Consider the following 24,996-nt stretch of genomic DNA (forward strand, 5'->3'; position numbering starts at 1 on the left):
TTATGTTCTAGGGACTGCAGAAAGCAGCTTATGCATCTTTGAAAGCAGGCACCACATGACTATCGTTGAGCAGAACAGTTATGGCAAGCGGACAACCTATCTCTCTTTGTGAAAGAAAAAAAAAAAAAGACATGCAACTGGAAGTGGATTTGGGCTTAAAGAGATGCAAACCAGCGCCTGCACAGACAAGGCTGGGGGCACTCACCCTTCCAGAGCCTGCTTCCCTTTCTTCTACAATGGATTTCCCCTTTTCTGGAAGATCTCTACACCCTTGATATCTTCTCCAACTGAAGTTCTGCCCAGTGCAGACCATTTCCTTGGCCCTTCTCACCCTTTTCTCCTCATTTCAGAGGTCATCGGGAAGAAGGGAGGAATCATGGCGAGGGTAGGGGGATCAGAGTCACCTGAGGAGGTTGTCAATGCAAAAAATTCAATAGTTGGTTTAATTTCTTCCGCCACTTTTTTTTCTTCTGTTCTTCTTCCCTAGACAAACTACCTGATGCCCTGTGCTGAAGGGAACCCTGATTAGAATAGGCAAAGAGAATGAAGTTGCATTAGAAAGACTATCAGCCAAAAAATTCAGGAGAGAAAGAACTGATGGCATGTAATAATTCTGCCCACACCTCTTCCTCCAGATGAAAGGCATGCCCCAGAATGTAAGGTAGCTCTGAAATACACAGGCTGTAGTCTCTAGTAGGTATCACCAACGGCTAGTTCAGAACCCCTTTCCAAAGAGAACACTGAGAGAGCCCAAGGTAAGAAGGTCAATGGGCAGTGTCCAAGATCTGCCTCTTGCTCCTGTTTCTTTTTATGAGAATATAAAAAGGGAGGAAATATTGGTCTGGTTCTCTCCCTAATTAGTGGTAATAAGAGTTAATCCTAGTTATAGTAAAACTGCTTTCAGGATTTTTTCAAATGTCACCTTTATTCTGAACCTTAGCATATATCATCATAGTAATGTCACTCCTTTAAAGTGACTTCTGTGGTGAATAATAATAATAATAGTAAATAGTAATCTTAGGAAGAGACATGCTTCCACAAAGGAGGTAAAAGAGTAGCTCAAGGGACAGTTTCTAATAATGTCAGTTCATGAAGTAGCTGATAAAATTAATGAGTGAATAAAGAGTGTGAGCAAGTCATAAACCATATGTGCAATAAGCTACATTTTAAAAATACAATGCTGATGTAGATAAACACTGGAGAAAATGAAATATATGAGTAAAACATCAAAAATAGATTAAGGTGAATAGGGAAGATAATGACCACAATGACAGATTCAGTACCACTGTGGTGGTCTAGTGAAGAAAAATACAGCAGACTCTTATAAGGGAGGAGTGGTCTGGTGATTAAAACAGAACAGTGTATCTGTGAGGCCACATTAGCAACCTCGAGAATGGCCAACAAGATGGATCAAGAAAGAAGTTTGATATATTAAAAAAACAAACTACTTACTATTTGGAAAGACTCATATGTCATCTATTCCTTCTAGAATTTTCCATGCAGCATTGGTTGCGCCAATATAAAATGCTAACTGTGTCTCAATATGAAATAGCAACAGAAGTAGTCAAGATGCTTGAGCAATCTGAAATTTTAAGCCTAGGTAAGACAGCCACACTCGTTCCTCTTAGAAATAATGATGTGAGTGAAAAAGTTCATAAGTATGTATAAAATAATACTCTAAGATTTTTAACTCCAGTGTTGTGATTTCAAACAAGGAAGATGAATAAGCAAACAAAAGATACAGAAATGTTAAGATGCGCATTGTAATTACAGAACGTAAGTAAAACTACTTCCTGAAAAGGTGAAGCCATGTGCAACAAGGGTCCAATGAGCAAACTGGGCAGTGGAGATACCTGAACTCCGGACATACCTCAGCATGAGTTTTTTGGTTGTTTTTTTTTTTTTTCTTCATTTGTTTGGGTTTTTTTTTTTGGGGGGGGGGTTGTTTTTTGTTTTGTTTTGTTTTATTGTTTATTTGTTTGGTTTTTGGTTTTTCAAGACAGGATTTCTCTGTGTAACAGCCCTGGCTGTCCTGGAACTCACTCTATAGACCAGGATGCCCTCAAACTCACTGATATCCGCCTGCCTCTGCCTCCCAAGTGCTGGGATTAAAGGCATGCACCACCACCAGGATTCAGAAGGCTTTGAACAAGCGAACTTTCTAGAAAACGGTCAAACTTGGAAGGATGATAAAGACCAGATAGAAGCCAGGAGGACTTACTCCCAATCACTTTTTCTGGTCCATGAAAACTTTCATACAATGATATAACACCAAAGAAGGTTGCTTCGTGTACATGACTTAACTCTATTTAGGTGGACAATCTGACAATAAAACAAAGCTGAAATTTGAAAATATCAACCACTGAATGAGCTCAAAGTTGACTATCATTTACAGTCATTGCTTTAATGATTCCAAGGCAATCAGGAGCCTGGATGATACTTTCCAGAGTTTCAAGCTTCTGTGCCTTGAAATCTCTCTAAATATTCTGTTTTTCCCTCTTACCTTTAATTTAGCCAACCAGACAGTTCCCTTTAAACTCTTGATCCTAATTGTTTCCTTCCTCTCTCACATTACATATCACCAAATGCTCAACTAACCGGAAGCCACCCACCATATGATTGTTGTCTTTGCATTCTATGATGGATCATATTTTAAAATAGACCCAAGTTTCATTCACATTTAATAGAGAAGTAGGAAGACATACTCCTGTTTTAAAAAGCGAAGAATTCGTTTTGGTTTCCTATGTAACAGTGTTGCATTCTTCCTGGAAGACTTAATGTGAGATTCAAGGAAACATCAGGTGATAGAGTTTTATTGTTCGGTTGGCTACGGACAATCTCCCTGTCTACCTTCTTTGTGTGTGTCCACCTAAGGAAACTGGAATTACCGAAATAGGAATATTTTTACTTAAAACAAAATCCTCCAAAATAAAACAAGCAACAACAGCAAAACCAGCAGCTGGTCTGACATCTCCAGAATACCGTTAACACAACTTTTATAACAGGCTACTACTATGCCTTTCTCTGCCAGTTCAAAGAGTAGGGGCTCACTCAGAACCAATGTTTACCAAGGCCTCTGCCAATCAAGGTCTTTTTTTAAACTGATAATGTAAGGAACACCAGTTCCAGGGGACTCTGACCTGAGATTCTGGCATCCAGTGCTGCTTGAGGAACATGCTGGATATTTCTAGCAAGAGAAAAGCAGTAAGAGAGATTCTGCTCCAATTATGAGAAGGGTAAGAAGGGTTACCTACACATTGCTGGATTTAACTACACAAAACATCAGTAAGAAGTCTTGAGAGGGGGAAGGATGGCAATGTAGAATAAATCTCAAAAGGAAAAGGCAGAGTAGACTGGGAGTCTGTTTCCAAGGGTTTGGCTCCCCATGGGAAATGCCCATCCCAATCAGAAGAATGGGAATAACCTCAGAGATCAGGAACCAAAGGCAAAGAGCAACAGAAAATGCACACTGCTCTATCAGTGCTAGAAAAATGGAGGTCAGACAGAGTGAAAGGAAAAAGAGGCAGAAAGCATGGCATGGTACAGCTGATGAGGAACAGCAGCTGCATGCCAATGATGGGAAGGAGAGCCACCACAGAAATAAACAAGACAGCTCCGGCAAACAACACTGGGCCTATCGCTGAGCAGATGGGCAGCCAAACGATGCAAGGGTCCTGGTATCTGTAAACCACAAGCTTTCTGTTTAAATCCCTCCTTCTCCTGGATACTAGACCAGAGCAGTGGCCTGAAGCCATTTTGGAAAAATTCCACTGAGTCAGGAGCCAACCGGGTGGCTCTGGAACCCAGGATTCCACCATAACAAGGTGTGCTCTGAGAACCCAGAGGAAGTGTCAATGAGAGCAAGGCTGTAGGATCTCTCCAGTCAGAGCAGAAAAACTGAGTCAGAACCGTGGAGAGCTCCAAGTAGCCAGACTCTGGCCCAAGCTTTATGCTAGGATGAGACTTCCTCCTCCTGAAGCCAAGCATGGTAACCAACTCAAAGAGGAGGCATGAGCAGGGATAAGTGAAGGAGTGAATCCACTTAGGACAGATGTGTAGGAGCAATGCAGCCCACCATAGGTCCAGAGCTCAAAGGAGCTAGGCACCAGTGTCCACAGCAAGAAAGATTACCGGTAGCTTTGCCCAGTCTCTAGAGAAAAAAAAGACTACAGTCAATCCCTGCTTCTCAAACTGTCAGTCACAACCTCATATAGGAATTGTAAAAGACAATAATAACCCATCCATGCACATTTGGGTAATGCTGTTTAAATTCAATGGGTCACAGGCATGAAAGAAGGAAGGGTTGGGGAGAAGGGTTTCAGTGTGAGAAGGAGTGGGGATGGGCAACAGGGGATGAGAAAGGGAGGAAAGGAAGGAGAGAGGCAGGGATGGAGATGAGAAGAAAGAGAGCAGAGAAACTGAAGTGGGGAGTTATAATGAAATTTATACACATGTCTAAAACTGTCAGGAACTTTTTAAAAAGAAAACAAGAACTGACAAGTGCAGAAGGCATCTGAAGGTGCACTGATCAAAAATGAATGAAAAACCAAAGGCACAATGAATCTGTGGTGTTCGTAGAGACAGCGGGTGCCCATGTTGAGTCAGATGATGTTGCTGCAGCCTCAGTTCTGAGCACACAGGCACTCTGTAACATACAGTGCTGATGACCCTGCCTCAGCTCAGATTTGAGACTATTTTCTTTTTACCAAGCATGTGAAGTTCTTTCCTTGTATACAAATATGACATTTCACCATGGAACTCAAAGACCCATTTTTTCCTACCACCATTCTTCAGCATGTAAGTATCAAATTAATGCATCTTTGGACTATATTATGTTAAAACATTTAACTTTTAAATTGCTGTCTAAATTGCTGATAAGTTTCATAAAAACTCATCCCAGAAATTTTGGCTTGGGGCTAAGATAGAATGTCTTAACAATTTTTGAAATGGCCCTAAGTTATCTTCTTTCATTTTATACTATATATGAAGCAGCACACTCAATATCATAAAAGCAAAATATTCATCAATTCTAAAAAAAGACTGAAGATGCTCTGTGTCTTGCAGCATCAAATATTTAACCAGAATTTAATTCTTTATGTACAAATAAACAAAGATAACCATCTCATTAGTATACCAATCTACTTTATTGCAATTTACTTTATTGTTTAATGGTAAAAATCAATTTATACCAAAAATTGCTTTAATAAGTTTCTTTATAAGTTATTATCAATAAATGCTAGATTTTTATATGTACTTTATATACCTATGTATCTAGAGCCACATTAAAAAGAAAATGCCAGCTGGGCGGTGGTGGCACACGCCTTTAATCCCAGCACTCGGGAGGCAGAGCCAGGCGGATCTCTGTCAGTTCGAGGCCAGCCTGGGCTACCAAGTGAGTTCCAGGAAAGGTGCAAAGCTACACAGAGAAACCCTGTCTCGAAGAAAAAAAAAGAAAATGTCCCAGGCAACAAGAGTTTGGTCAAGAGTTAGTTAAGAAGTCAAAGAAGTGTGACCTAGAGTAATGACAACTACTTGCCCCAAACCACCCAGCCTTGTTGCTGGCAGACAAAAAAAAAAAAATCAGCACAGGAAGCCAAATAACAAAGGTTCCATTTCACCATAAGCAGCCTACTCAAAAACCCAGATATCTACACTCACCCAGGGAATGACACCCCGGGGTGATGGAAACCAATTTCTTCCATGTTTTGTTTTTCCACATCTTTTTTATGCTATTTGAACCATTTTAGCTTTTCTTCTTCTCTTATTTTACATCTAGCTTTTTAGTCCTCTCCATGACCCTTGGTTCTCTCTTTCCCCCTTCCTCTCTCCCTGCCTCCCTCTCTCTCTATTTCCCTCCCAACCCTAGCATAAGGCAAAGGCTGGCTGAGGCTCCTGATCTCCAGATCAAAGCCTCTCAAATGTAAAGACTGTAGATATAAACTACTTACTTGCCACTTAGTGCTTTTGTTTGTTTTTTAACATTCCCATCTTCTTCCTTCCCATTCTTCTCTCCCCTTTCCACCATTTCATTCTATTATGGTCTTGAAATTGACATAGTCTCCACCCACCTCTGGCTTCTCTCCTATTATCTTATGCCATCTAAAATTTTTTTTTCACCATTGTAGGTTGTTTGCATTTCCTTCCCTTTTGTTTTCTCTGCAAAGTTAAACGAGGTCTCCATTTTTCCCCTTTGTTCCCCGTTGCTGTTTCTTAATTTCACACTACTTACTACTGTCTTTCTCTGTCCACCCTTGGGAAGTCATAGCTTCCAGTGCACTCCACTGTCCTGGCTCTCACCGCCCTCTGAAGTTACTGGAGTCAAGGGGTGGTTGTTTTTAAGTGTTCTGTCTCTGTACTGGCTTTATCCATCACCTATGGTTGCTTCTTCCATAATAAACTAACTGTCGTTCGTCTGCTACCCTGAGAGTGGTGCTGGACATCATACCTAAGCCCCTGGGCTGAGTGTTTCAGGATATGTCAAGCTACATAAGTGACAGTCATAATCTACTGGAGAGAAACCATACTTCATCTTTACCAAATCTAGTCCCACTTGGACACTCTAAATTTTTAAAGGCAACAGTATGAACATCTGAAAACTATCAACCAATGACCTGGTCCCAGATGTACAAGTCTCAACGAAGAAAACATAAGAAACATGATAGATACACAAGTCTCAACATGGAAAACAAAAGAAACATGATATCAGGGTAGCATGATTCTTGCAAAAGTAAACAAATTCACAGTAACAGATTCCAGTAAGAATGATATACATGAAATCACAAAGAATTCGCAAGGATTGCAACAATGTTCAATGAAATCAAAAAGGACATGAATAAACTGGATTAAACCAAAGAAAATACAAATAAACTGCTTAATATTAAAGAAGGCACTATGGAATATGAAAGATTAATCCAATGAAGAGGAGTACTATAAAAAAATCATATCAAATTTTAAATATGAAAAACTCACACAACAACAAAACCCCCAAAACTCAGTAGTAAACTTCACCAGTTTAGTAGACCAAGTAAAAGACAGAATGCCAGAGCTTGAAGATAAGGAGGGGAAAATTGGAAAACTCAAACAGTGAGTATTTTAAAGAAACTAAATACATGAATAAGAACTTTCAGGATGTATCTTTAAATACTCGATCATTTTTAATTCCCATCAAAATAATTTAGAGTTTGCAAAAATCTGTCCATTGTTACCAGTATCCCTTCCTATAGGCAAAAGGTAGGAACCATCAAAACTGTAATTTTCAGGCAAGAAATAAAATCCTCATTTGCTCTGCAATTATTCAAAAATTCTGTTGCTGTCCATGGTTTAAAAAAAAAGTACACTCTGCTATTATTAACATGGCATCAATGTCAACTCCAGGTCCAATTTCTCAAAACTCAGTTCCCATACTCACATCTAAGAAGACAATTCTGAGCAAGAGAGAGATGGGCAGGAAGCATGTGGGGCTAGGGGAAGGAGGTAAGAATGGCCTCTATTCACCTCCCAAAAAGTCTCAGACAGCAGTACACAGGAGGGCCCTGCTTCAGCGTTAAATGATTTACTGTGTTTTAAAATGAGCTTCAAGGAAATCTTTTACTCCCTGTCCCATTTGCAAAAGCCATACCTTAATTGTCTCTGCCTATCTAAACTAAATACATTCTTCAAGGGCCACTTCAGGTTGCATCTCTTCCACGCAGCCCAGTTAGAATCTGTTCAACTCCAGACCACCCACAATGCTTACCAGCTTCAGTATACACCATTTAACCTGAAGAAGGACTCAAGTGGAGGGACTTGAATTATTTAGTAACTGTCTCTAGAAACCTCTCTGTTCTCTCTAGCATTTTGAGGGATTTAACTGTTTCATGCATTTTTTATTTTTTTAGATAGTGCCTCCTATAGCCCAGGCTAGCCTTGCTATTTAGCTAAAGATACCTTAAACTCCAGCTGCCTCTGCATCTGTCTCCAAGTACTAGGATCACAGAGGTGAGCCACCCCATCCAACCACTCTGATATACTTAGCTTCTTTTCTCTGCTATACTTCCTGTTAAACTGGAGAGACTTTGGGTCAAAGAGAAAAAAAAGATGCAATTGTGAAAGTTGTACTGTCATTATTATCATCGAGGTTCACCAGTGAGACTTAGGGCAGATCCTACCCTGTGTTTACTAGGGCTCTGCGCAACAGTTACTCTAAACTGATGGTGAAAAAGAAATTTCTCATCACCTGCCCTAAAGCCTAGCACTGATGTTCTATTCTACACTCCTTTAACCCTCACGGCTGCTCCATAAGGATAAACAATATATTAGCCATTAAAATCCAATGTCCTTTTGTTATATATCTAGCCTGCCAGAATAGTAATACTATCACAGTATTATGGCTATAAATCGAAAAGAATTACCCTTGAGCATGATTAAAGGTTGTACAAGTAGGGTGCATTTTATCAAATATAATTTACCGGATGTAAAATGTAGCAAGGTTAAGGATCATTAGCTAATTGTGCTTTCTTTTTATTACACTGCTAGTTTTTCATTTTAGACATTTACTTAGAAGTATATAAACATTTTTTGGCTTAAAGAAAACAAAAACTAGATGTTATTATTGTTTAATTCATTGAATTGATTGGGTATGCTGTACACATAGTTATAGGAACAGCATATTCAAAAAATAATAAATCTTTCAACATCTAAAACAAATCCAGATTCCACAAAAACCTATGTTTGTCTAATTATAGCTTTGTATTTTGATGTGGTTTCTTATGTAAATACATTCTAAGGCCTGCAGCTGGAATATATTATATTAAAAACACATGTTAAAAGTTACAAAGTACCACAGGCTGGAGACATGGTTCAACAGCGAAGAGTTCTTGCTGCTTTTGCAAAGGACCTGAGATCAGTTCTCAGCACCCTTTTTGGGCAGTTCATAATTGCTCCAAGAGATTCGACACCCTTTTCTGGCCTCAGTGAATCCTACACACACACAAGACGTATACTACACAAACACACTAATACACATAAATAGAAATAAATCTTAAAAGTTCCAAAGTACTAAGTGTTCATTACGGGTCCCCAAAGCAAATCTAAATAGTCATACTAAAGGAGATTTGGTGTTTCCAAAACCATTTTAGGGTTTCAGTCTATAAGCCAAATGTAGCAGAAACACCAACCTGCTAATACTCAGGTTATCGTTGAACTACAACCCTCAAGGCACGGTAAGCCTATCCATCACCAACTACAATGAAATGGGATTTGAAAATCTAAAAGTGGATGCTTCCTGAGACTCCAAGATAAACTAGACACCCTTGTATACTTTTCATAGCAGTATTAGTGTCAGACAGTTTGAAAATGGAGGACACACATCTGCCAAAGTCCTCAGCACAGCGGGAAGCAGGACTTTAAGGGCAACTGTCATTTTGGGCAGCATCCTCGGAGGTTCTATATTAGGTGGATCCACACGGGGGCAGTGGAATATAGGTGCTTCTTTGCTCATCATTACTGAGTGTTTCTAACATGAACATTTCAGAGTTTAAGTGCTAATGTATAATGGCAAGACAGAATAGAAGAACAATTATCCAACCTCATATCACAACTGTACCAAATGTGAATTTTAACAAATCCATTCAACGTCTCCTCTTATCATGACTAGTAGATTTTTTCCATTTTAACCACATTTCCAAAGGCTGAAACTACCAGGATGTATTTAACCTTCATAAATAGTTTTTCTCCTTAACTGTTTTAGAAGAACGTTTTAATCTGATAAAGAGAAGAAATCCATGATAAGACTTATCAAAATAAGTGGTTACACAGATAGCAGCCAAATATGCAGACAATCACACAGATTCTTCTAATTCACTGGTTGCCCTCTGTGTGTACATTTACATTGTGGGCAGCATGTTCCCGTGGACTCTTCCTGAGCACAATTAGATGCTATCTGTTGAAAGCATACTTTGGAGAGGCTTTTATGTGTTGTAGAGTAAATACATAAATAGATAGATAGATAGATAGATAGATAGATAGATAGATAGATAGATAGACAGATAGATAGATAGATAAATGAAAACACATCACCTACCACTGATGAAGTTAACCATAGTGGCTATCTGCCTCTATTCACTATTTATATGCCAAAAATCGTCTTCCTTTGTACTATTTACAGAAGATTATGTGTCTATAAGCAGTACATCATCAATCAGATACATTTTTATTTAACTGAGAAAGTGTCATGTTTTTGAACTTGTCAGAATCTGCTAGGATGTGAAAAAGTTTGTTCAAAGTGTTTCCACATATAATTATATAAGTCTAATTACCGTTCATTAAATATCTAGAATAGAAGAATAAATAAAAACTCATTTTTAAGTTTGGATAAGACTCCATATATATTCAAAGGAGATATTATGCATCCATATTTATCATTTACTTAGGAAGAAAAAAGATCCTGGAGAAAATAATGCCCTGAGTTGGAACTGTACCGTGCCCTGAGTAAGCTGGGAATATCATAGACTCCTTCCGATGCAGCACTTCTGTGTACCATAAGCTAATGTCTATCTGTCTCATGAGAGTGGGGGGATTGAATGAGATAATGGAAGAGAAGTAGTGAAAGCAGCAAGGTCACATGACAAATAGCCAGCCCAGTGTAACCTGTACTTGGTGTGGCCACTGCTGTCTAGCCGCTATTTCACATTTCCCAAAAAATATATTTCCTCCTGATGTCACTGGATCCACAGTTGACTGGAAGTTTCTATTTTGATGCATTTTTTTATTACCAAAAGTTTTCTGAATTAAATTCTCTTATGTCCCTGATCCTCAACTCTGAATTTAATCTTTATTTAATGACAGGGAGTTACTGTTTATATTCATATATCATTGATCATCACCACAGAAGGGAAAAGGGCAGGCCAAATGTATACTGGCTCTAAAACATTCTTCAAAATGGGGCCAGAGTCTAAGATGCTCTAGCACAGGGACCAGACGAGTTGTTATTCCTAGATTTGCTTCTATTTTGCAAGAGATAAGGTTATGATTTGGAGTTAGATCAATATACAATTTTGATGTCACATTGCACTCATTTATATCAACTTATTTATCAGCAATTCCATCAGGCTGTCACATGATCAACTCCTTTCACCTTCTCAGCTAACTTCCTGATGCACATTACTTCAAAATAGAGATAAGTAAAGAACATAGCCAGAATAAAGATGAAAACGTGTTTCATGAGTGAAATACAAAATGCTGTATTTTCAGGGTTTTTTTTTTTTTAAATTTCAGAGAGGATTTAGAAACACAACATAAGAATTACTATTTGACGTGCTATCGGGAGAATCACTCTCTTTTGCAATATGCCAAAGGGCAGTGCACCCAGCAAGGAACCTTCTACTGTCACATAGGAAATGTCCCCATGATGACAGTGGAAACATCCCGGGGACTCTGTTAGACACTAGCTCTTTTCACCAGGACCTCCCTTGCAAGAAGACACATCACTGGAAAATCATTTTGTGATTTTTAAATATTTAAAGAAAAGCAGAACTTCTAGTTTCCATTGTATATAAGAATTATTTCTTGAAATACCTCCATAAATGTAGGCCTTGGCATTAAAAGCTATTAATTTTATTGAGAATGAACCATGAGATAGCAAATGTCTTCACATACCACTAGAACACATTTCCTGTAAAAGACAACGTCCCTGTATACATCCTGAGAATAGAGTTTCCTTAAACAAAATCCAAAATTTCTCAAGGAAATAGAATGGAGATATTTTTCTTCCAGAGGCATTCAAGCTAAATAAAATTAGTATAGTTTTTTTTCTATATTTGTGGCAGATGCCCCGCCCCCCGCGCACGCACGTGTGCGTGCACACACACACACACACACACACACACACACACACAAAACAAAACGAATTTTTATCTCCTTAAAAATTGATTTGAACTCAATTCTAATATCAGGCCAAACTGCAAAGCTTATGAGGAGTCAGGATAGGGAGACTTTCAGAAAGCTTGTGGGGTCACTAACAGTGAATGTGAATTAGGATACTAGCCAAGTTCCTTACCTAGAGTTTACAAAATGTCTTGGTGATAGGGTGAGGTAATTCTGCTGGATTGGTGCTCAACACAGATGCAGCATTTACATGCAAAGAGGTCATCTCATGTCAACAATTTTAATTTAAAGTTTTGATGAGACATAGGTCATATTTCAAGAAGCCAGTAATGAAATACTGTATCAAATACAGAAGTTCTACAATGTCAGGCAACATATGAGCTATCTTTCTTATCTGAATCCCTTTAATGAAGCTTCTGGTATTGGGAGATGCAGAGGGAATGGTTTGTTTAGCTGAGTATCCAGTCTCTGGAGAAGAGACTTCCCATGTTACAGTCAAGCACCTTTTGGGTTACCCAGCTCTCCTCCATATTCTGCACTCTCTGCTTCAGTTTTACATGGACCACTTTCCATCTCTGGCATGGTCCATGAGAATAGATAAGATGGCCCAGCCCCATAATGCTCTATACAAATGTATTCTGGGAAGAGTCTTTAAAAATACATATCTGAATGCTGGGCGGTGGTGCCGCACGCCTTTAATCCCAGCACTTGGGAGGCAGAGGCAGGCGGATCTCTGTGAGTTCGAGGCCAGCCTGGTCTACAAAGCGAATTCCAAGAAAGGTGCAAAGCTACACAGAGAAACCCTGTCTCGAAAAACCAAAAAAAAAAAAAAAAATATCTGAGAAAATGTGGATCTTTCCATTACCCTAGTAGTGTCACATTGGACTGATTATTGTGACAAATGCTTTTCTGGATTTTAATCTCTGTTTAAGAATATCTAGGGATATTTATAAGCCCTTCTCCCTCAACCAGCTGATCTGTTAATTTAATGGATACTTTTTGATATTTGCTAAATATTTATGCAATGTCTTATTTACTAGTGACTGACCTATGGCTACCATAAATACAATAATACAATAAATAGTACTGAAAATCTTAGTAAATGTTCAACATATTGTCTAGGTTTGTATCTTTATAAAATGCCTAGGATTAGCCTGGCCACATAGTCAGCTATTGATTCCAGGAGTCTGGCTGTCCCATTCTAATCCATCCATCATCCCTAGATAGATTAGGCAGTGTCCAATTTGGAAGTGTTATCTGCTTTAAAATACCAATAGAAGTAATACAATGCCATATACTTGGTTGCAACTTCTACATCAGATGCAGAAAGTCAAGGACTTGACCTTGACTCAACCCTTGGCTGTCATTGATATTGAAACTGGGCCAGAAGAACACTGGGACACTGGCCTCATTTCTTCTCACTGAGACTGACCCCTCCCCAGTTTCTTCTCCCACACCACTACAAAGTCACAAAATGTAGATATTCCCCTATTCCATGGTGATGGATTGGCACCAATAGCAAATATCTACAGCTCACTACCATGGAGTCTTGCCAATTCCTGCTGCATGGCATCCCAGAGACTAAATTTAGATTATTTCATGACCAAGTCCAGTGGGTCTACCCATTCAAAATGTTCAGAAATGTGTTTCTTCAGACACCTGTTCTTTCTTCTTCTGATTCGTGTCACAGGCTAGATCAAAGGAGCTACCGTGAAGTAGAAATGTTAGGAGGAGGCAGAATTTTCTTCCATATTTCAAGGACAGTACAGCTGGGTTTTAACAGCATTCACTGAAGCTATAATGCTAAGAGATAGACTTAATCCATGCTTGCCTCTTTCTGTGCATGTTAACACTCAGATGAACTTCAATCAAGAAAAATAATACCAACCAAGAAGAAGCAGTGGTGGAGGGTCTGGAAATAGGCGCTAGTGAACAAAATGATCAGGGCACTCTCTCTGGACAGTTTCAGCTGTTCTTCCTCAATGAATCTTACTTAACAATACATTCTAAAATTCCACCCCTTCCTTGCTATCTTTAGAAGATCCAAGGAGACACACCGAGTCCATAAACCATTTCAAAGCTTGTCTTCTAATGAAAGTTTACACTTTAGCAGAAGGCCCCTCCAATTGGAAAGTACAGGGATACTCACTTGTTTAGCCTTTGTCTTTGAGATTGTATCAGAAATGGGTTTCTTTTTTTCCTTTACAGCAGTTTTAGAGAATAATTCTTCAAATTCATGACAATCTATGGATGGCTCTTCGATCTTTTCCCAAATAAGTGAAGGGCTGGAATCTCTAAAATTAAGCAAAAGAACAATAAAATGGCCATCCAAAGTCCCATGTCAAGATGAGCAAAAACAAAGAGGATGAATAAAAGGAGGGGGGCAGGGAAACGCAAGAAGAAAGATCCGGAAGAAAATGTTTTATCAACTTGATGAAGTGGTTAAAATGCCATCTATATGAATAACACATAAAATAAAATAAAAGAATACAATAGAAGAGTGAATGAATAAGACATTTGTCCAGAAATTATTTTCTGACATCCTTCCTCATCAAGTCACTCCATGAAACTAACAACGCAAAGCCTCTCTCAGAATGGGCTAGAGGAGCAAGGAACGCTTGACTTCCTACATCCCAATTTGATTCAGCCTAGATGATTATTTGATGGTTAAAACAAAACAAAATAAAACCAAAAATCAAACAAACAAACAACAACAAAAATCATATCTCCAAGGCCAGGTAAGGTAACATACACCTTTAATCCCAACACAAGAGACAGAGGCAGGAGAATCTCTCTGTGAATTCAAGGCCATCTTGGGCTGCACAGCAAATTCTAGGACCAGCCAGGGCTGCATTATGAGATCCTATCTCAAAAATCAATTAATTGATTAATTAATGCACACATAATGTGCATATATATGCATCCATGTATGGATGTATGTATGTTCGTATGTACATATAGATGGATGGATGTACTATGTATGTATATTTCTGGAGCTGGAGAGATGGCTCAGAAATTGAGCACTCTTACTGCTCTCCCAGATAATATGAGCTCCGTTCCCAGAACCCACATGAATGGGTTCCCAGCACCCACATGGGGCAACTAACAATCATCTGGAGCTCTAGCTCCAGGAGATCTGACACTGTCTTGTAGCATCCAAGTGTACTTACACTGGTGTACTATACCACGTACATGTCAATAAAGAATAGAAAGAAATCAATCTTTATAAAGTATATATATTTCTAAGAAAATGCTCTCTATATACGCACTGCCACTCGCCTGCCCACTGTATTTTCCTTCTCAATACCTCCATGCTTGTGTAGTGCCACTAAGAAAGAGTAAATGGCATTTATAAAAAGCAAAATAATGAGACAGAACATCACGTCCTGGACCTGAAGAAAATGAGTTTGACTACAGTTTAAAATGATTCATCAATGTATCTAAGTGATAAGACACTCATGCAGAGAATGGACTGGAAAAGGAGTCAGGGAACTTAGCATATCCTCTCCTAGATGGATTTAGTGAAGGAAAAAAAAATCAATACAAGATGTGCAAAGTAATGCTATTTATTCCTAAATGCATGCCACTTAGTTCAAATGTGTTAAGGAATTGTGATCAATTAGAATAAAAAGGGCCAATGGCATTTAAAGTTGTGTTTTCCACCTTCTCCCCTGTATTTAATGACCAAGCCTCCGAGCACGGTCTTCCTGAGACTGGGGATCAGATTATGTGTGGACAAACAGTATGCGACCTGAACACTTGGTGAAAAAGTCTTAGTTCATGATGGTCATTGCCAACTATGACCACGTGACATGGCCTTATTTCTTTAGAAGTGTCAGGGCATTCCCACATTTACTTTACACACATCATTTGGATGTGTTTTGATGTGTGATGCTTCTCCAGAAAGAATTTGTATGAATAACATTGCATCATAATGCAAATCTGGACTCTTTAAAGGTGGAGAACTCTTCCTGGAAAGCTGGTTGCCTATGGACGTGATTTACATTTTTAAAGCCATGGTCAAAAATAGAAATTTCAACAGTCAAAGCAGAGTATAAACTAATTGTGCAACAAATGCACCTGCTTCTTTTACAGACAATCCTTGCTTTAGATGGTTTCAGAGTAGAAGGCAGTCAAATCCTCTAACTACAGGTAAAATCACTTATGTTAAGAAAAAATAAACCCCTTTATCCTTAAAAAAAAAATTAACACTATAAATGGATATAATACACATCTCAGTCAGAGATGCACACGTTATTTTTTCAGTCTTTGATACTACGGCAGAAAAGTCTGCAACGTTCCATAAATTGCTTCAGAAAACAATGAAGTCAAAATCTTACAAAAGTTTTATAGGTGTACTTAAAACACATTAAATTATACTCCCAGACAAAATTCTACAGTAAGGTGTCCCCTGGTGGGAACAAACTGCAGGGATAAGCTCGCTTTGGGGTTACCTTTTACTATGGAGTTGAATTCTTGTCCAATAGAGAGGCTTCATTGGCCGGCAAGGCTCAATTGGGGGCTTCCTAGCCCCTCTGTCCTGATTCATTCCCAATCCAAATAAGCCAGTTGGCAATGGAGGAAAAAGAAAACCACACACTTGTGGTGCTGGTAAAGTGCTGCTCCCAACTTGTGAGGAGAGTGAAGGACCTGAGCCAGGCAACAGAGGAGGTGGAGGGATGCCTGCCCCAGGAGGAGGTGGGGCTGGAGGAACCCCCATACCTGGTAGAGGAGGAGGTGGAGGAATAGCAACTCCAGGAAGTGGAGGAGGAGGGGGTATGCCCACTCCAGGGAGAGGAGGGGGAGGGGGGATTCCCTCTCCAGGGAGAGGAGGGGGAGGGGGGATTCCCTCTCCAGGGAGAGGAGGGGGAGGGGGGATTCCCTCTCCAGGGAGAGGAGGGGGAGGGGGGATTCCCACTCCAGGAAGTGGAGGGGGAGGGGGTATGCCCACTCCAGGAAGTGGAGGAGGAGGGGGTATGCCCACTCCAGGAAGTGGAGGGGGAGGGGGTATGCCCACTCCAGGAAGTGGAGGGGGAGGGGGTATGCCCACTCCAGGAAGGGGAGGGGGAGGGGGTATGCCCACTCCAGGGAGAGGAGGGGGAGGGGGTATGCCCACTCCAGGGAGAGGAGGGGGAGGGGGTATGCCCACTCCAGGAAGGGGAGGGGGAGGGGGTATGCCCACTCCAGGGAGAGGAGGGGGAGGGGGGATTCCCTCTCCAGGGAGAGGAGGGGGAGGGGGGATTCCCACTCCAGGAGGAGGAGGGGGAGGAGGGGTTATTCCCAGTCCAGGAAGAGGAGGCGGTGGGGGAGGGGCTGGCAGCATTTCTATTCCCTGTAGACTGGTAGGTTGTGGGGCTGTTGTACTGGGCAGAGCAGGCACTGTTATGTCAGAGAGACAAGGAGGTGGGGGAATTGCCATGCCCAGGCCAGGCATGAAGCTGGAGGACTCTGTACAAGGCAGAGGTGGTGCAGGTGGGATATTACAGATGTTTCCAGAGGAGCAAACAGAAGGTTCATGGCTGGTTTCCAACGCAGTATGCAGAGAAGGGTAGGAGGGCTGTCCTTGACCTTCAGACCCAGCCAGAGAAGGAGGAAGAGGAGGAGGAGGTGAGAGTTGTGATGCACTCTGCAGGGCTGGTTGGGCATCAAGCTGGACTGATATTCTCCTTGGAGATACAATCAAAGAAATCTCTGAACAGAATTTTGTCTGAGGTCCGGTGGGTGGGGGTAGAACCGCCGACTCTGTGCTTTCAGTGGCAGGTGGGCACGGGGGACCTTCTAGAGGTGTCTTTAGAGGCGGCAGAGTCAGGATCCCACCCTCTTCTGTAGGGGAAGTCTGTATTGATTTGGCCTGAAGAGTTCTCGGAGGTTGTGCGACCTTCCCATGCAATCTGAGAGCATCCAGACCAACTTCTTCAGAGGCTGTGAATCCATTCTCAAGGCCTGGAAGGCTCAAGTCTAGGGCTGGATACTGCTTTTCTAGCTCAGCGATCTTTGTCCTCAGATCCTCAATGGTCTGTTCCAGTTGCTGAATTACAGTTGCCTGTCCTTCAGACTTCACATCGAAAACTTCCTGAGAGACAAGGACAGGCACAGTGAGTAAGAAAGTGAAAAAAATGCAGATATCTAAAGAAGAATGGGAAATTAAACAAAGTTGACTGCCTCTCCTAAAAGATCCTGTCACAGAAAGAGTCTATTGAAATTTCCATGTGGACCCTCTTTTCCACCATTGGATTTGAACATGGTTCACACATACTCCAATCGAATCCTAAGGTCCTTCTTCTTCTCATCTTCATACAATATCATTGAGGATGGACAACTGTGATGGTTAGTTTTATATGTCAACTTGTTACAAGAGAGAATCACCCGGAAAGAAACTGTTACGGAGAAAGTATCTATATCAAGGCATGTCTGTGGGGCTGTCCTGAGTACCTTCATTGAAGTGGGATGCAAATCAAATATATACCCTGATGGGGCCCTGAACTGTAGATAAATGAAGAAAGCTAGCTGAGCAGAAGAAAGCCGGCAGCACATGTGAGCATCCACTCAATTCTCTCTTGACTGGGGATGTGTCCTGACTAGCTGCTTTGAGTTACTGTCTTGACTTCTCGGTGATGGACTGGAACCCAGAATTATAAGACACATATCCTTTCCTCTGATGACTTCCTTTTGGTGAGGGGGTTTTATCACTATAATATAAATAAAACTGGACTAGTACCCGATGTTAATATTCTGATCCTGCCCCTTGGGGCCACCCTGCATCCTCACATAAAAGCCTCTGCTTAAGGAAAAACTCCACCCCTTCCTCTCTCTCTCCTTCTGCATCTCTTCCCAGGAGGTGTGCACACCTCTCCCTCTCTCTCTCTCTCTCTCTCTCTCTCTCTGCCTCTTTATCTCTCTATTATAATAAACTCTCCACATGGATACAGTGTCTGGGTTGTGTATTACTGGCCATCCCTGCCATGCCCACATGGAGTGGGTCATCTGCCAGCCCTCCACAGAATCTGCCCAGCATGTTTCCCTGCATTAAAGGAATACCCTGGTATGTGTGTGTGTGTGGGGGGGGGGGGGTGTATAATAAATCATAATACCCAAGAACAGGGAAGAATATTCTACAAGACAAATGTTTGCCTTCCTGACTGTGAATTGATGCTATTGGGTGTTTTCTAGAAACTTTGGAAGTAATTCTGAATTTTAAAGGCAATCACTAATTTTTAAAAGTGGTCAAAAGTAAGATTATGTGAAGTACTATTGACACAATAAAACCATGGGTATAGACATTGTAAATGTATGTCATAATCCTGATATCACGTTCACTATAATTTTAATATTTTACTCAAAGCATTTCAGTAAGTATTCACTGATAGTTCTGCAGAACTTATAAGAATAGACGCTTTAAATGGGCAAAATTTTGAGGGTTGCATATGTTTTATGTAAACTTAGGCACACACACAAACCCTTACATCATTAGTTTTCAACAACATTCACACAAAAGACCAAAGTGTTAATATACGAAAATGGTGTCATATATTGTTTAAGTAGTCCATGGTAAAAGAAATCTCTATTATAGATAGTTTTGTTTCCCATTTGACCAATATAACAATTCCCATACTATAACTATGATGCTAACAAACATAAGTAACCAAGACACAAAACTTTACCACTCAAACTCATCTTAACAAGTCTTTGATCATTCAGTTTTTTCTTATGACACTGAATTACTTAAATGTATAGATTATCCCCATTTTCCTGGCACACTAGTAAAAATGACCTCTAAATATTGATCAATATTTCTCAAGTTATCTTAGTATATAACTAGAGTTCTTATTTTTCCACCAAGGGTTATAAAAAAAAGGTTCCTTTAGGGCCAGTCGGATGGTTCAGCAAGTAAAGGCACTCATCACCGAGTCTGACAACCTAAGTTTGATCCCCAGAACCCACATGCCAGAAGAGGGGAACCTACTCCTGACAATTGTCCTCTGCCCTCCATAAGCACACTGTGACTTTCATGGGCCTCGACACACAAAATAAACAAATAAATGAAAAAGTGAAAATGTAAGTTCACTGATGAATGAAATGCAGGAAATAAATTACAGAGGAGAGTTCCTAAACCCAATTCTTAAGTCATATTAATGAAGCTAATTCATTTCTATCACCAATTTAAATACAATAAAACTAGTATGAAATTATAGGACAACTAGAAAAATAAAGTGAAAGGAGAAAATGATTGTGCCATAATGGCCTCACACTGTGACAGCTACTACAGTCCTTCCAACAAAGATTTACATCCCCACATTCACAGACCAGCTACTCAAAACACACACCAAAGCCTATGGACAGTAGGAGTTATAGTAGTAACAACAGGGAATATTTGGAGATTTTAAAATTCTAATTACAAAGCCAGTCAGCAAAAGGTAAACAACAAACTAACCAATCATATTGCACATGATAACTGGTACCAGACAAAGACTGTTGTAAGGGTTCACCTCGATGTGACCACAGCCTTCTTGTGTCATAACATCAATGATTACTCCTAAATAACCCCCATCGGCCTTCCCTCAATAGTTTCCCAGAATGTTGGAGTGCTATGTGGAGCTTTATTGCTGGGCCCTAGTGCCAGGAATGCCCCTGACATTGATATTAGTGTGAAATAAACCAGGTGTGCTCTGACTTGGATGAAGCCACTTTTGACTTCACCAACATATACAACTTTACTTCTGACTGTAATCGAGGGGATTTGTGGCTCTCGCTGCTGCCCAGGCCCACACTTCTGAGTAAGTATCTAATAAATTGTGATCCTCAAGCTGTCTTCCTTCTTCAATACCACAGCATCCTGGGGCCAATTCTCAGACTGGGACTGGACTGCTCAGAACAATCTCTTGAGTGAATTCCACTCTTGACAATGTTTTAACTATTGGCTCACCCAACTAAAAGCTTCCTTCTTCTGTTTATAAAAATGGGAAGACTATGATATTTACAGATTTCCTTGTAGCTAGGCTTACCCTATTAGATGAAGTTATGGAGAGGTTTAGAAGTGTGAGGATTTGAAAACTTGAAGCTTCTCTCGAACGAGATTACAATTTGCACTCTAATTTGTGACTGTCAGCCCCAAAGGTTTCAGATTTCCAGGTAGATTAAGAATCAAAAGCTGAAATGTGCACCATAGAGAACATCCTTCAAACTTTCCCATTGTTCCATTAAAACTTATTAAAATATCTTATTAAGTGGTGATGTCTCTTGTGTTCAACACATTTAGCAACAAAGCCTAATTGGTAGAAAATATACCAATATTTCAGATTTAGTTATATGGGGAGTGGGCAGTGTTCTGTTCCAAAAGACCAAAATTTAAAAGCTAAGTGACCATATCATTTACTAGATTGGGGCTGGGCCTCAGTGGCAGACTACTTGCTGAGCATGCATAAAGCCTTAGCTTCGAACCATGTAATGAAGGGAAGGAGAGAAGATAAAAACAGTTTCATCATAACAGGGAGCTATATAAATTTTATATTTAAAAATATTTTTTATTAAAAACTTTTGGGTAAATACATGATCCTACGATACATGATTCCAATGTTCCATCTTCACTTTTTCTGATGCTAAGAGATACTATAGCTTCTGAAAGATGGGCAATTTCTCCTCACATGGCATTTGTATTGTGTGGCTTAAAACATTATGAGATCATTGACAAACTAATCCTGGCAGAGAGCATATTCTAATTATATTAAAATTACAGTTTTGAGCACAGGAGGTAGTAAGAGGTGCTTTGTGAGAAAGGGGGAGAGGACTTGAGACTGAGCCAAATACTGTATTAAATTTACTCATTTATTTTATTTATTTGGTGGTATGAGGAACTGAACCTAGGGCCTCATGCATGCTATACCACTGAGATCTATAATCAGCCCTTGCTAGGTTGACTTGTCTTTCATTATGAGGCAGGGTCTCACTATGTTTCCCAGACTGATTTTGAATCTCTGCTGCAATCCAGACAGTCTTTAAATTTGTAATCCCCCTGCTTCAGCCTTTGAGTAGCTGAGATTCCAGGCCTGTAACACCAGGCCTACCTAAACATATTCAATTTACTAATATGTATTTTTCATGTCTTTCATTTATTTTTTAAATAAAGAGATAACTAAGACACTTAAATAATTTTTAAAAAGCTAAGAAAATAAGGAACTGATAATATAGAAATATACACATTCTCTAAGCTTCAAAGATTTTCAAGTATGTAACATAGTGAGAAGTAGAACGAAGATATGGCAGAGGAAACAGTAATAGAAGAATAAAATTCCAAAACTAAATCTATAACAAACATGGTAGTTAGCTGTGTGGTGCCAGGAAGTGCAGAGTTAAGGAATTCTTGAAGGTATTAATAATCACACTACAAAGACAAGAGATGGAATGTTTTTACAGGAAACTTTTTTTTCATTCAGATAAGTTTATAGACAAAGAAAAAGGAAGAAAAGTTGGGATGAGAGACTTTCCTATTTTTTACATTATTTCTACTTCAGAGGAATAAAAAGATAAAAAAAAAAATTCCCAGAATTTGCATTTCCTTTCTGATGATCTTTAACTCACTCCGTGAAATATATTGGAAGTTACAATCCCCCTTTTTCATCTAGAAAGCAGAGTAAATATGTTCATCTCAAACCTGAACTGACTACCGTGTAACCTAAGAAAGACCAGCCACCCAGGCACTGTTACAGAGTAGCCAAATGTATATAAGATTTTCAGATCTCAACTTAGCTAAGAGTCATCAAGGAATCTTATCTGGCCTTCCTTATCCAGGACAATCAGTCAAGGGCTGGCTGGCTCCTGCTGAGTACTCCCAGCATCCATGACAACAGTTCCTGTTGTGTTCTCAAAGAAGGCTGTGTTGCTTGTCAACTGTAACAGTTGATTTCTCTATGGGTTATCTCTTTTTTTTTAAGGACTTTATATGGTAAATATAGGTCATTATCAAGAAAAAGGGCTGGCTATCTTCTGGCCATGTAAGCAAACATTTTATGCTCAAGACCCACATGAAGTGAAGATCTGCAGGGCCCACCCACTGACAAAGCCACAACCTAATCTCCAAGAGACTGCCAGGCACTCTGTGGTCCACAAAAAGCCCTCAAGTTTGGAGCCTGTTCCCCTGTGTCCAGTGCCTGGAACTTAAGGGTACAACTAGAGGATGTATCTGATTCTCAAGGGACTTGACATTGAAGAAATGCACTTCGTTATCTTAGACTTCTTCACAAAAATGCTCTCAGCATTTCCAGAATTGTGCAATAGTTTATCCAGTGCTCATGGTGATAGCTATAAAAAATTACATCACTCTTTAAAAGGAAGGGTAAAGTATAGTTGTGGCAGTTTTATAAAGAATCTGTGTTATTTATATACATATATATATGCTTGTAGACACATTAAGATGTGGTGATATATTGTGTACCCTAATAAACTTGCCTTAGGATCAGAGGACAGAGCCAGCCACTAGATTAGACATAGAGGTCAGGCAGTGGTGGCACACACCTTTAATCCCAGCACTTGAGATCATGTGTTCATCAGAAACATGCCTTTGCTTGGGAAGCATACACGCCTTTAATCCCAGGAAGTGATATGGTAGGGGAGAGAAAGGTATATAAGGCATGAGGAAACAGGAACTCACTGTCTTTAGGCTGAGGATTTCGTAGAGGGAAGAACTAGTGGCTGGCTGTTCTGTTTCTCTGATCTTCAGGCAAGTTTATTAGGGTACACAATATTAATAAAAACCTGATTTAAATCATATAAAAAGCACTGCATTTATATATTACCAATTTTGAGATTATCTGTATTTAGAAATATTGTTTCAAATCCCCAGATCATCAAGAGCAAGAGAAGTTGCCCTCCTATTTGGCTGAACAATTCTATGCAATCACATAGCCAAAATTTTTCTTTTCCTGTATAATCTTAAATGTGGGTGGTGATGGCTAGTTCTTATAAATTGTTTGACCACTTGAATATCACAAAATACAAAGTGCCATTGAAAGAATAAAATGTTCATCAAAAACATGTTCCCAAGTGCAAGATTATTCGATTCCCAGAAAAGAACCCATTACAGTAACATTAAGGTTACAACTGTCAGACAAGAAGCCAAGATACACTCAAGCAAGCTCTTGCTGAAAAGCTAATGGGCTCATCTTTAAAACTTTATTATGTTATGAAAGCAGGGTGCTTTCAGAGCCTAGAACATAAAAACCGCTCACTGGTAAGCTAATACTAAATTGATTTTGTAAACGTTGACATGAGACACGTAATTCATTGTCTATCTCACTCAGATTTGCAAGGTCTGTTAATTTTAGGTCACTTTACTGACAAATGAGGACACTACACATATCTACACAAGAGAAAGCTTACTATTCAATGAAAATATAAATTCTATTTCTCATATTTTGAATTCTAAAATACCCTATGGTTTTAAAACAAGCCAATGGCACTCCAGATCTAAAATAACCTAAGTATGCTAGACAGGATCCCATAGAAAGTAAATCCAGACTTTAAACAGGTATAATTACTTATAAAAAAATTTTTAAAAATTTCAAACTTTAGGGGAAATTTCAAGAAAGGGAAGAAAAATGCTAGGGTATATGAGAAATTGTAAATAACTTATCTAGGGTTATTTAAAGTGGAACTTATTACAGAAAACAAGAGCTTCACAGAGTTCTAACCGCATTTATTCGGGGGAAGGGAAGATGCTTATGGAGGCCAGAGCAGAATGTTGGATGTCTTCCTCTATTATTCTGTGTGTTACTCACTTGAGACAAGATATCTCAATGAACCTGGAGCTCACCATTTTTTCAGCCAGACTGGTGGCCTTCAAGCCCCTGCAATCAACCTCTCTCTGCCCACCCCCACCCTCATAGTACTGGAGTTATGAGTACATACAGCCAGCCACACACAGCTTTTTATATGGGTGATAAGTTTCAAAACTTGGGTCTTTAATCTGTGTAGGAGTGTTCCTCCACTGAGGCATCTCCCTGGCCCCACCAATTTTTATAATAAAATGAATAATTCATTGTTGAAAATTATTTTGTGCTTGGCCCAAAATGAATCTGGTAAAGTCTCTAGTCCATAAGTGAGACATGTGATATGCATTGGGGGGAGATAAGCTAGAAATGA

At 39.7% G+C, this 24,996-nt stretch overlaps 1 protein-coding gene across 2 annotated transcripts in view; it reads right to left on the reverse strand.

The window, feature by feature from the left end:
- Positions 1 to 24,996, reverse strand: part of Fmn2 (formin 2) — a 298,406-nt gene that overhangs the window by 190,036 nt on the left and 83,374 nt on the right. The window contains exons 5-6 of one of the 2 annotated variants that reach the window (XM_059280274.1): positions 16,317 to 17,935; positions 14,012 to 14,156 (exon numbers count right to left, since the gene is read on the reverse strand). The exons of the other annotated variant lie outside the window; for it this stretch is intronic. Coding sequence (XP_059136257.1) covers positions 14,012 to 14,156; positions 16,317 to 17,935 — 1,764 coding nt within the window. The remainder of the gene's footprint in view (positions 1 to 14,011; positions 14,157 to 16,316; positions 17,936 to 24,996) is intronic. 2 annotated transcript variants of the gene reach the window in all.

Source organism: Peromyscus eremicus, chromosome 15 (genome assembly GCF_949786415.1).
Source record: "Peromyscus eremicus chromosome 15, PerEre_H2_v1, whole genome shotgun sequence".
In the NCBI taxonomy this organism is placed as follows: Eukaryota; Metazoa; Chordata; class Mammalia; order Rodentia; family Cricetidae; genus Peromyscus; species Peromyscus eremicus.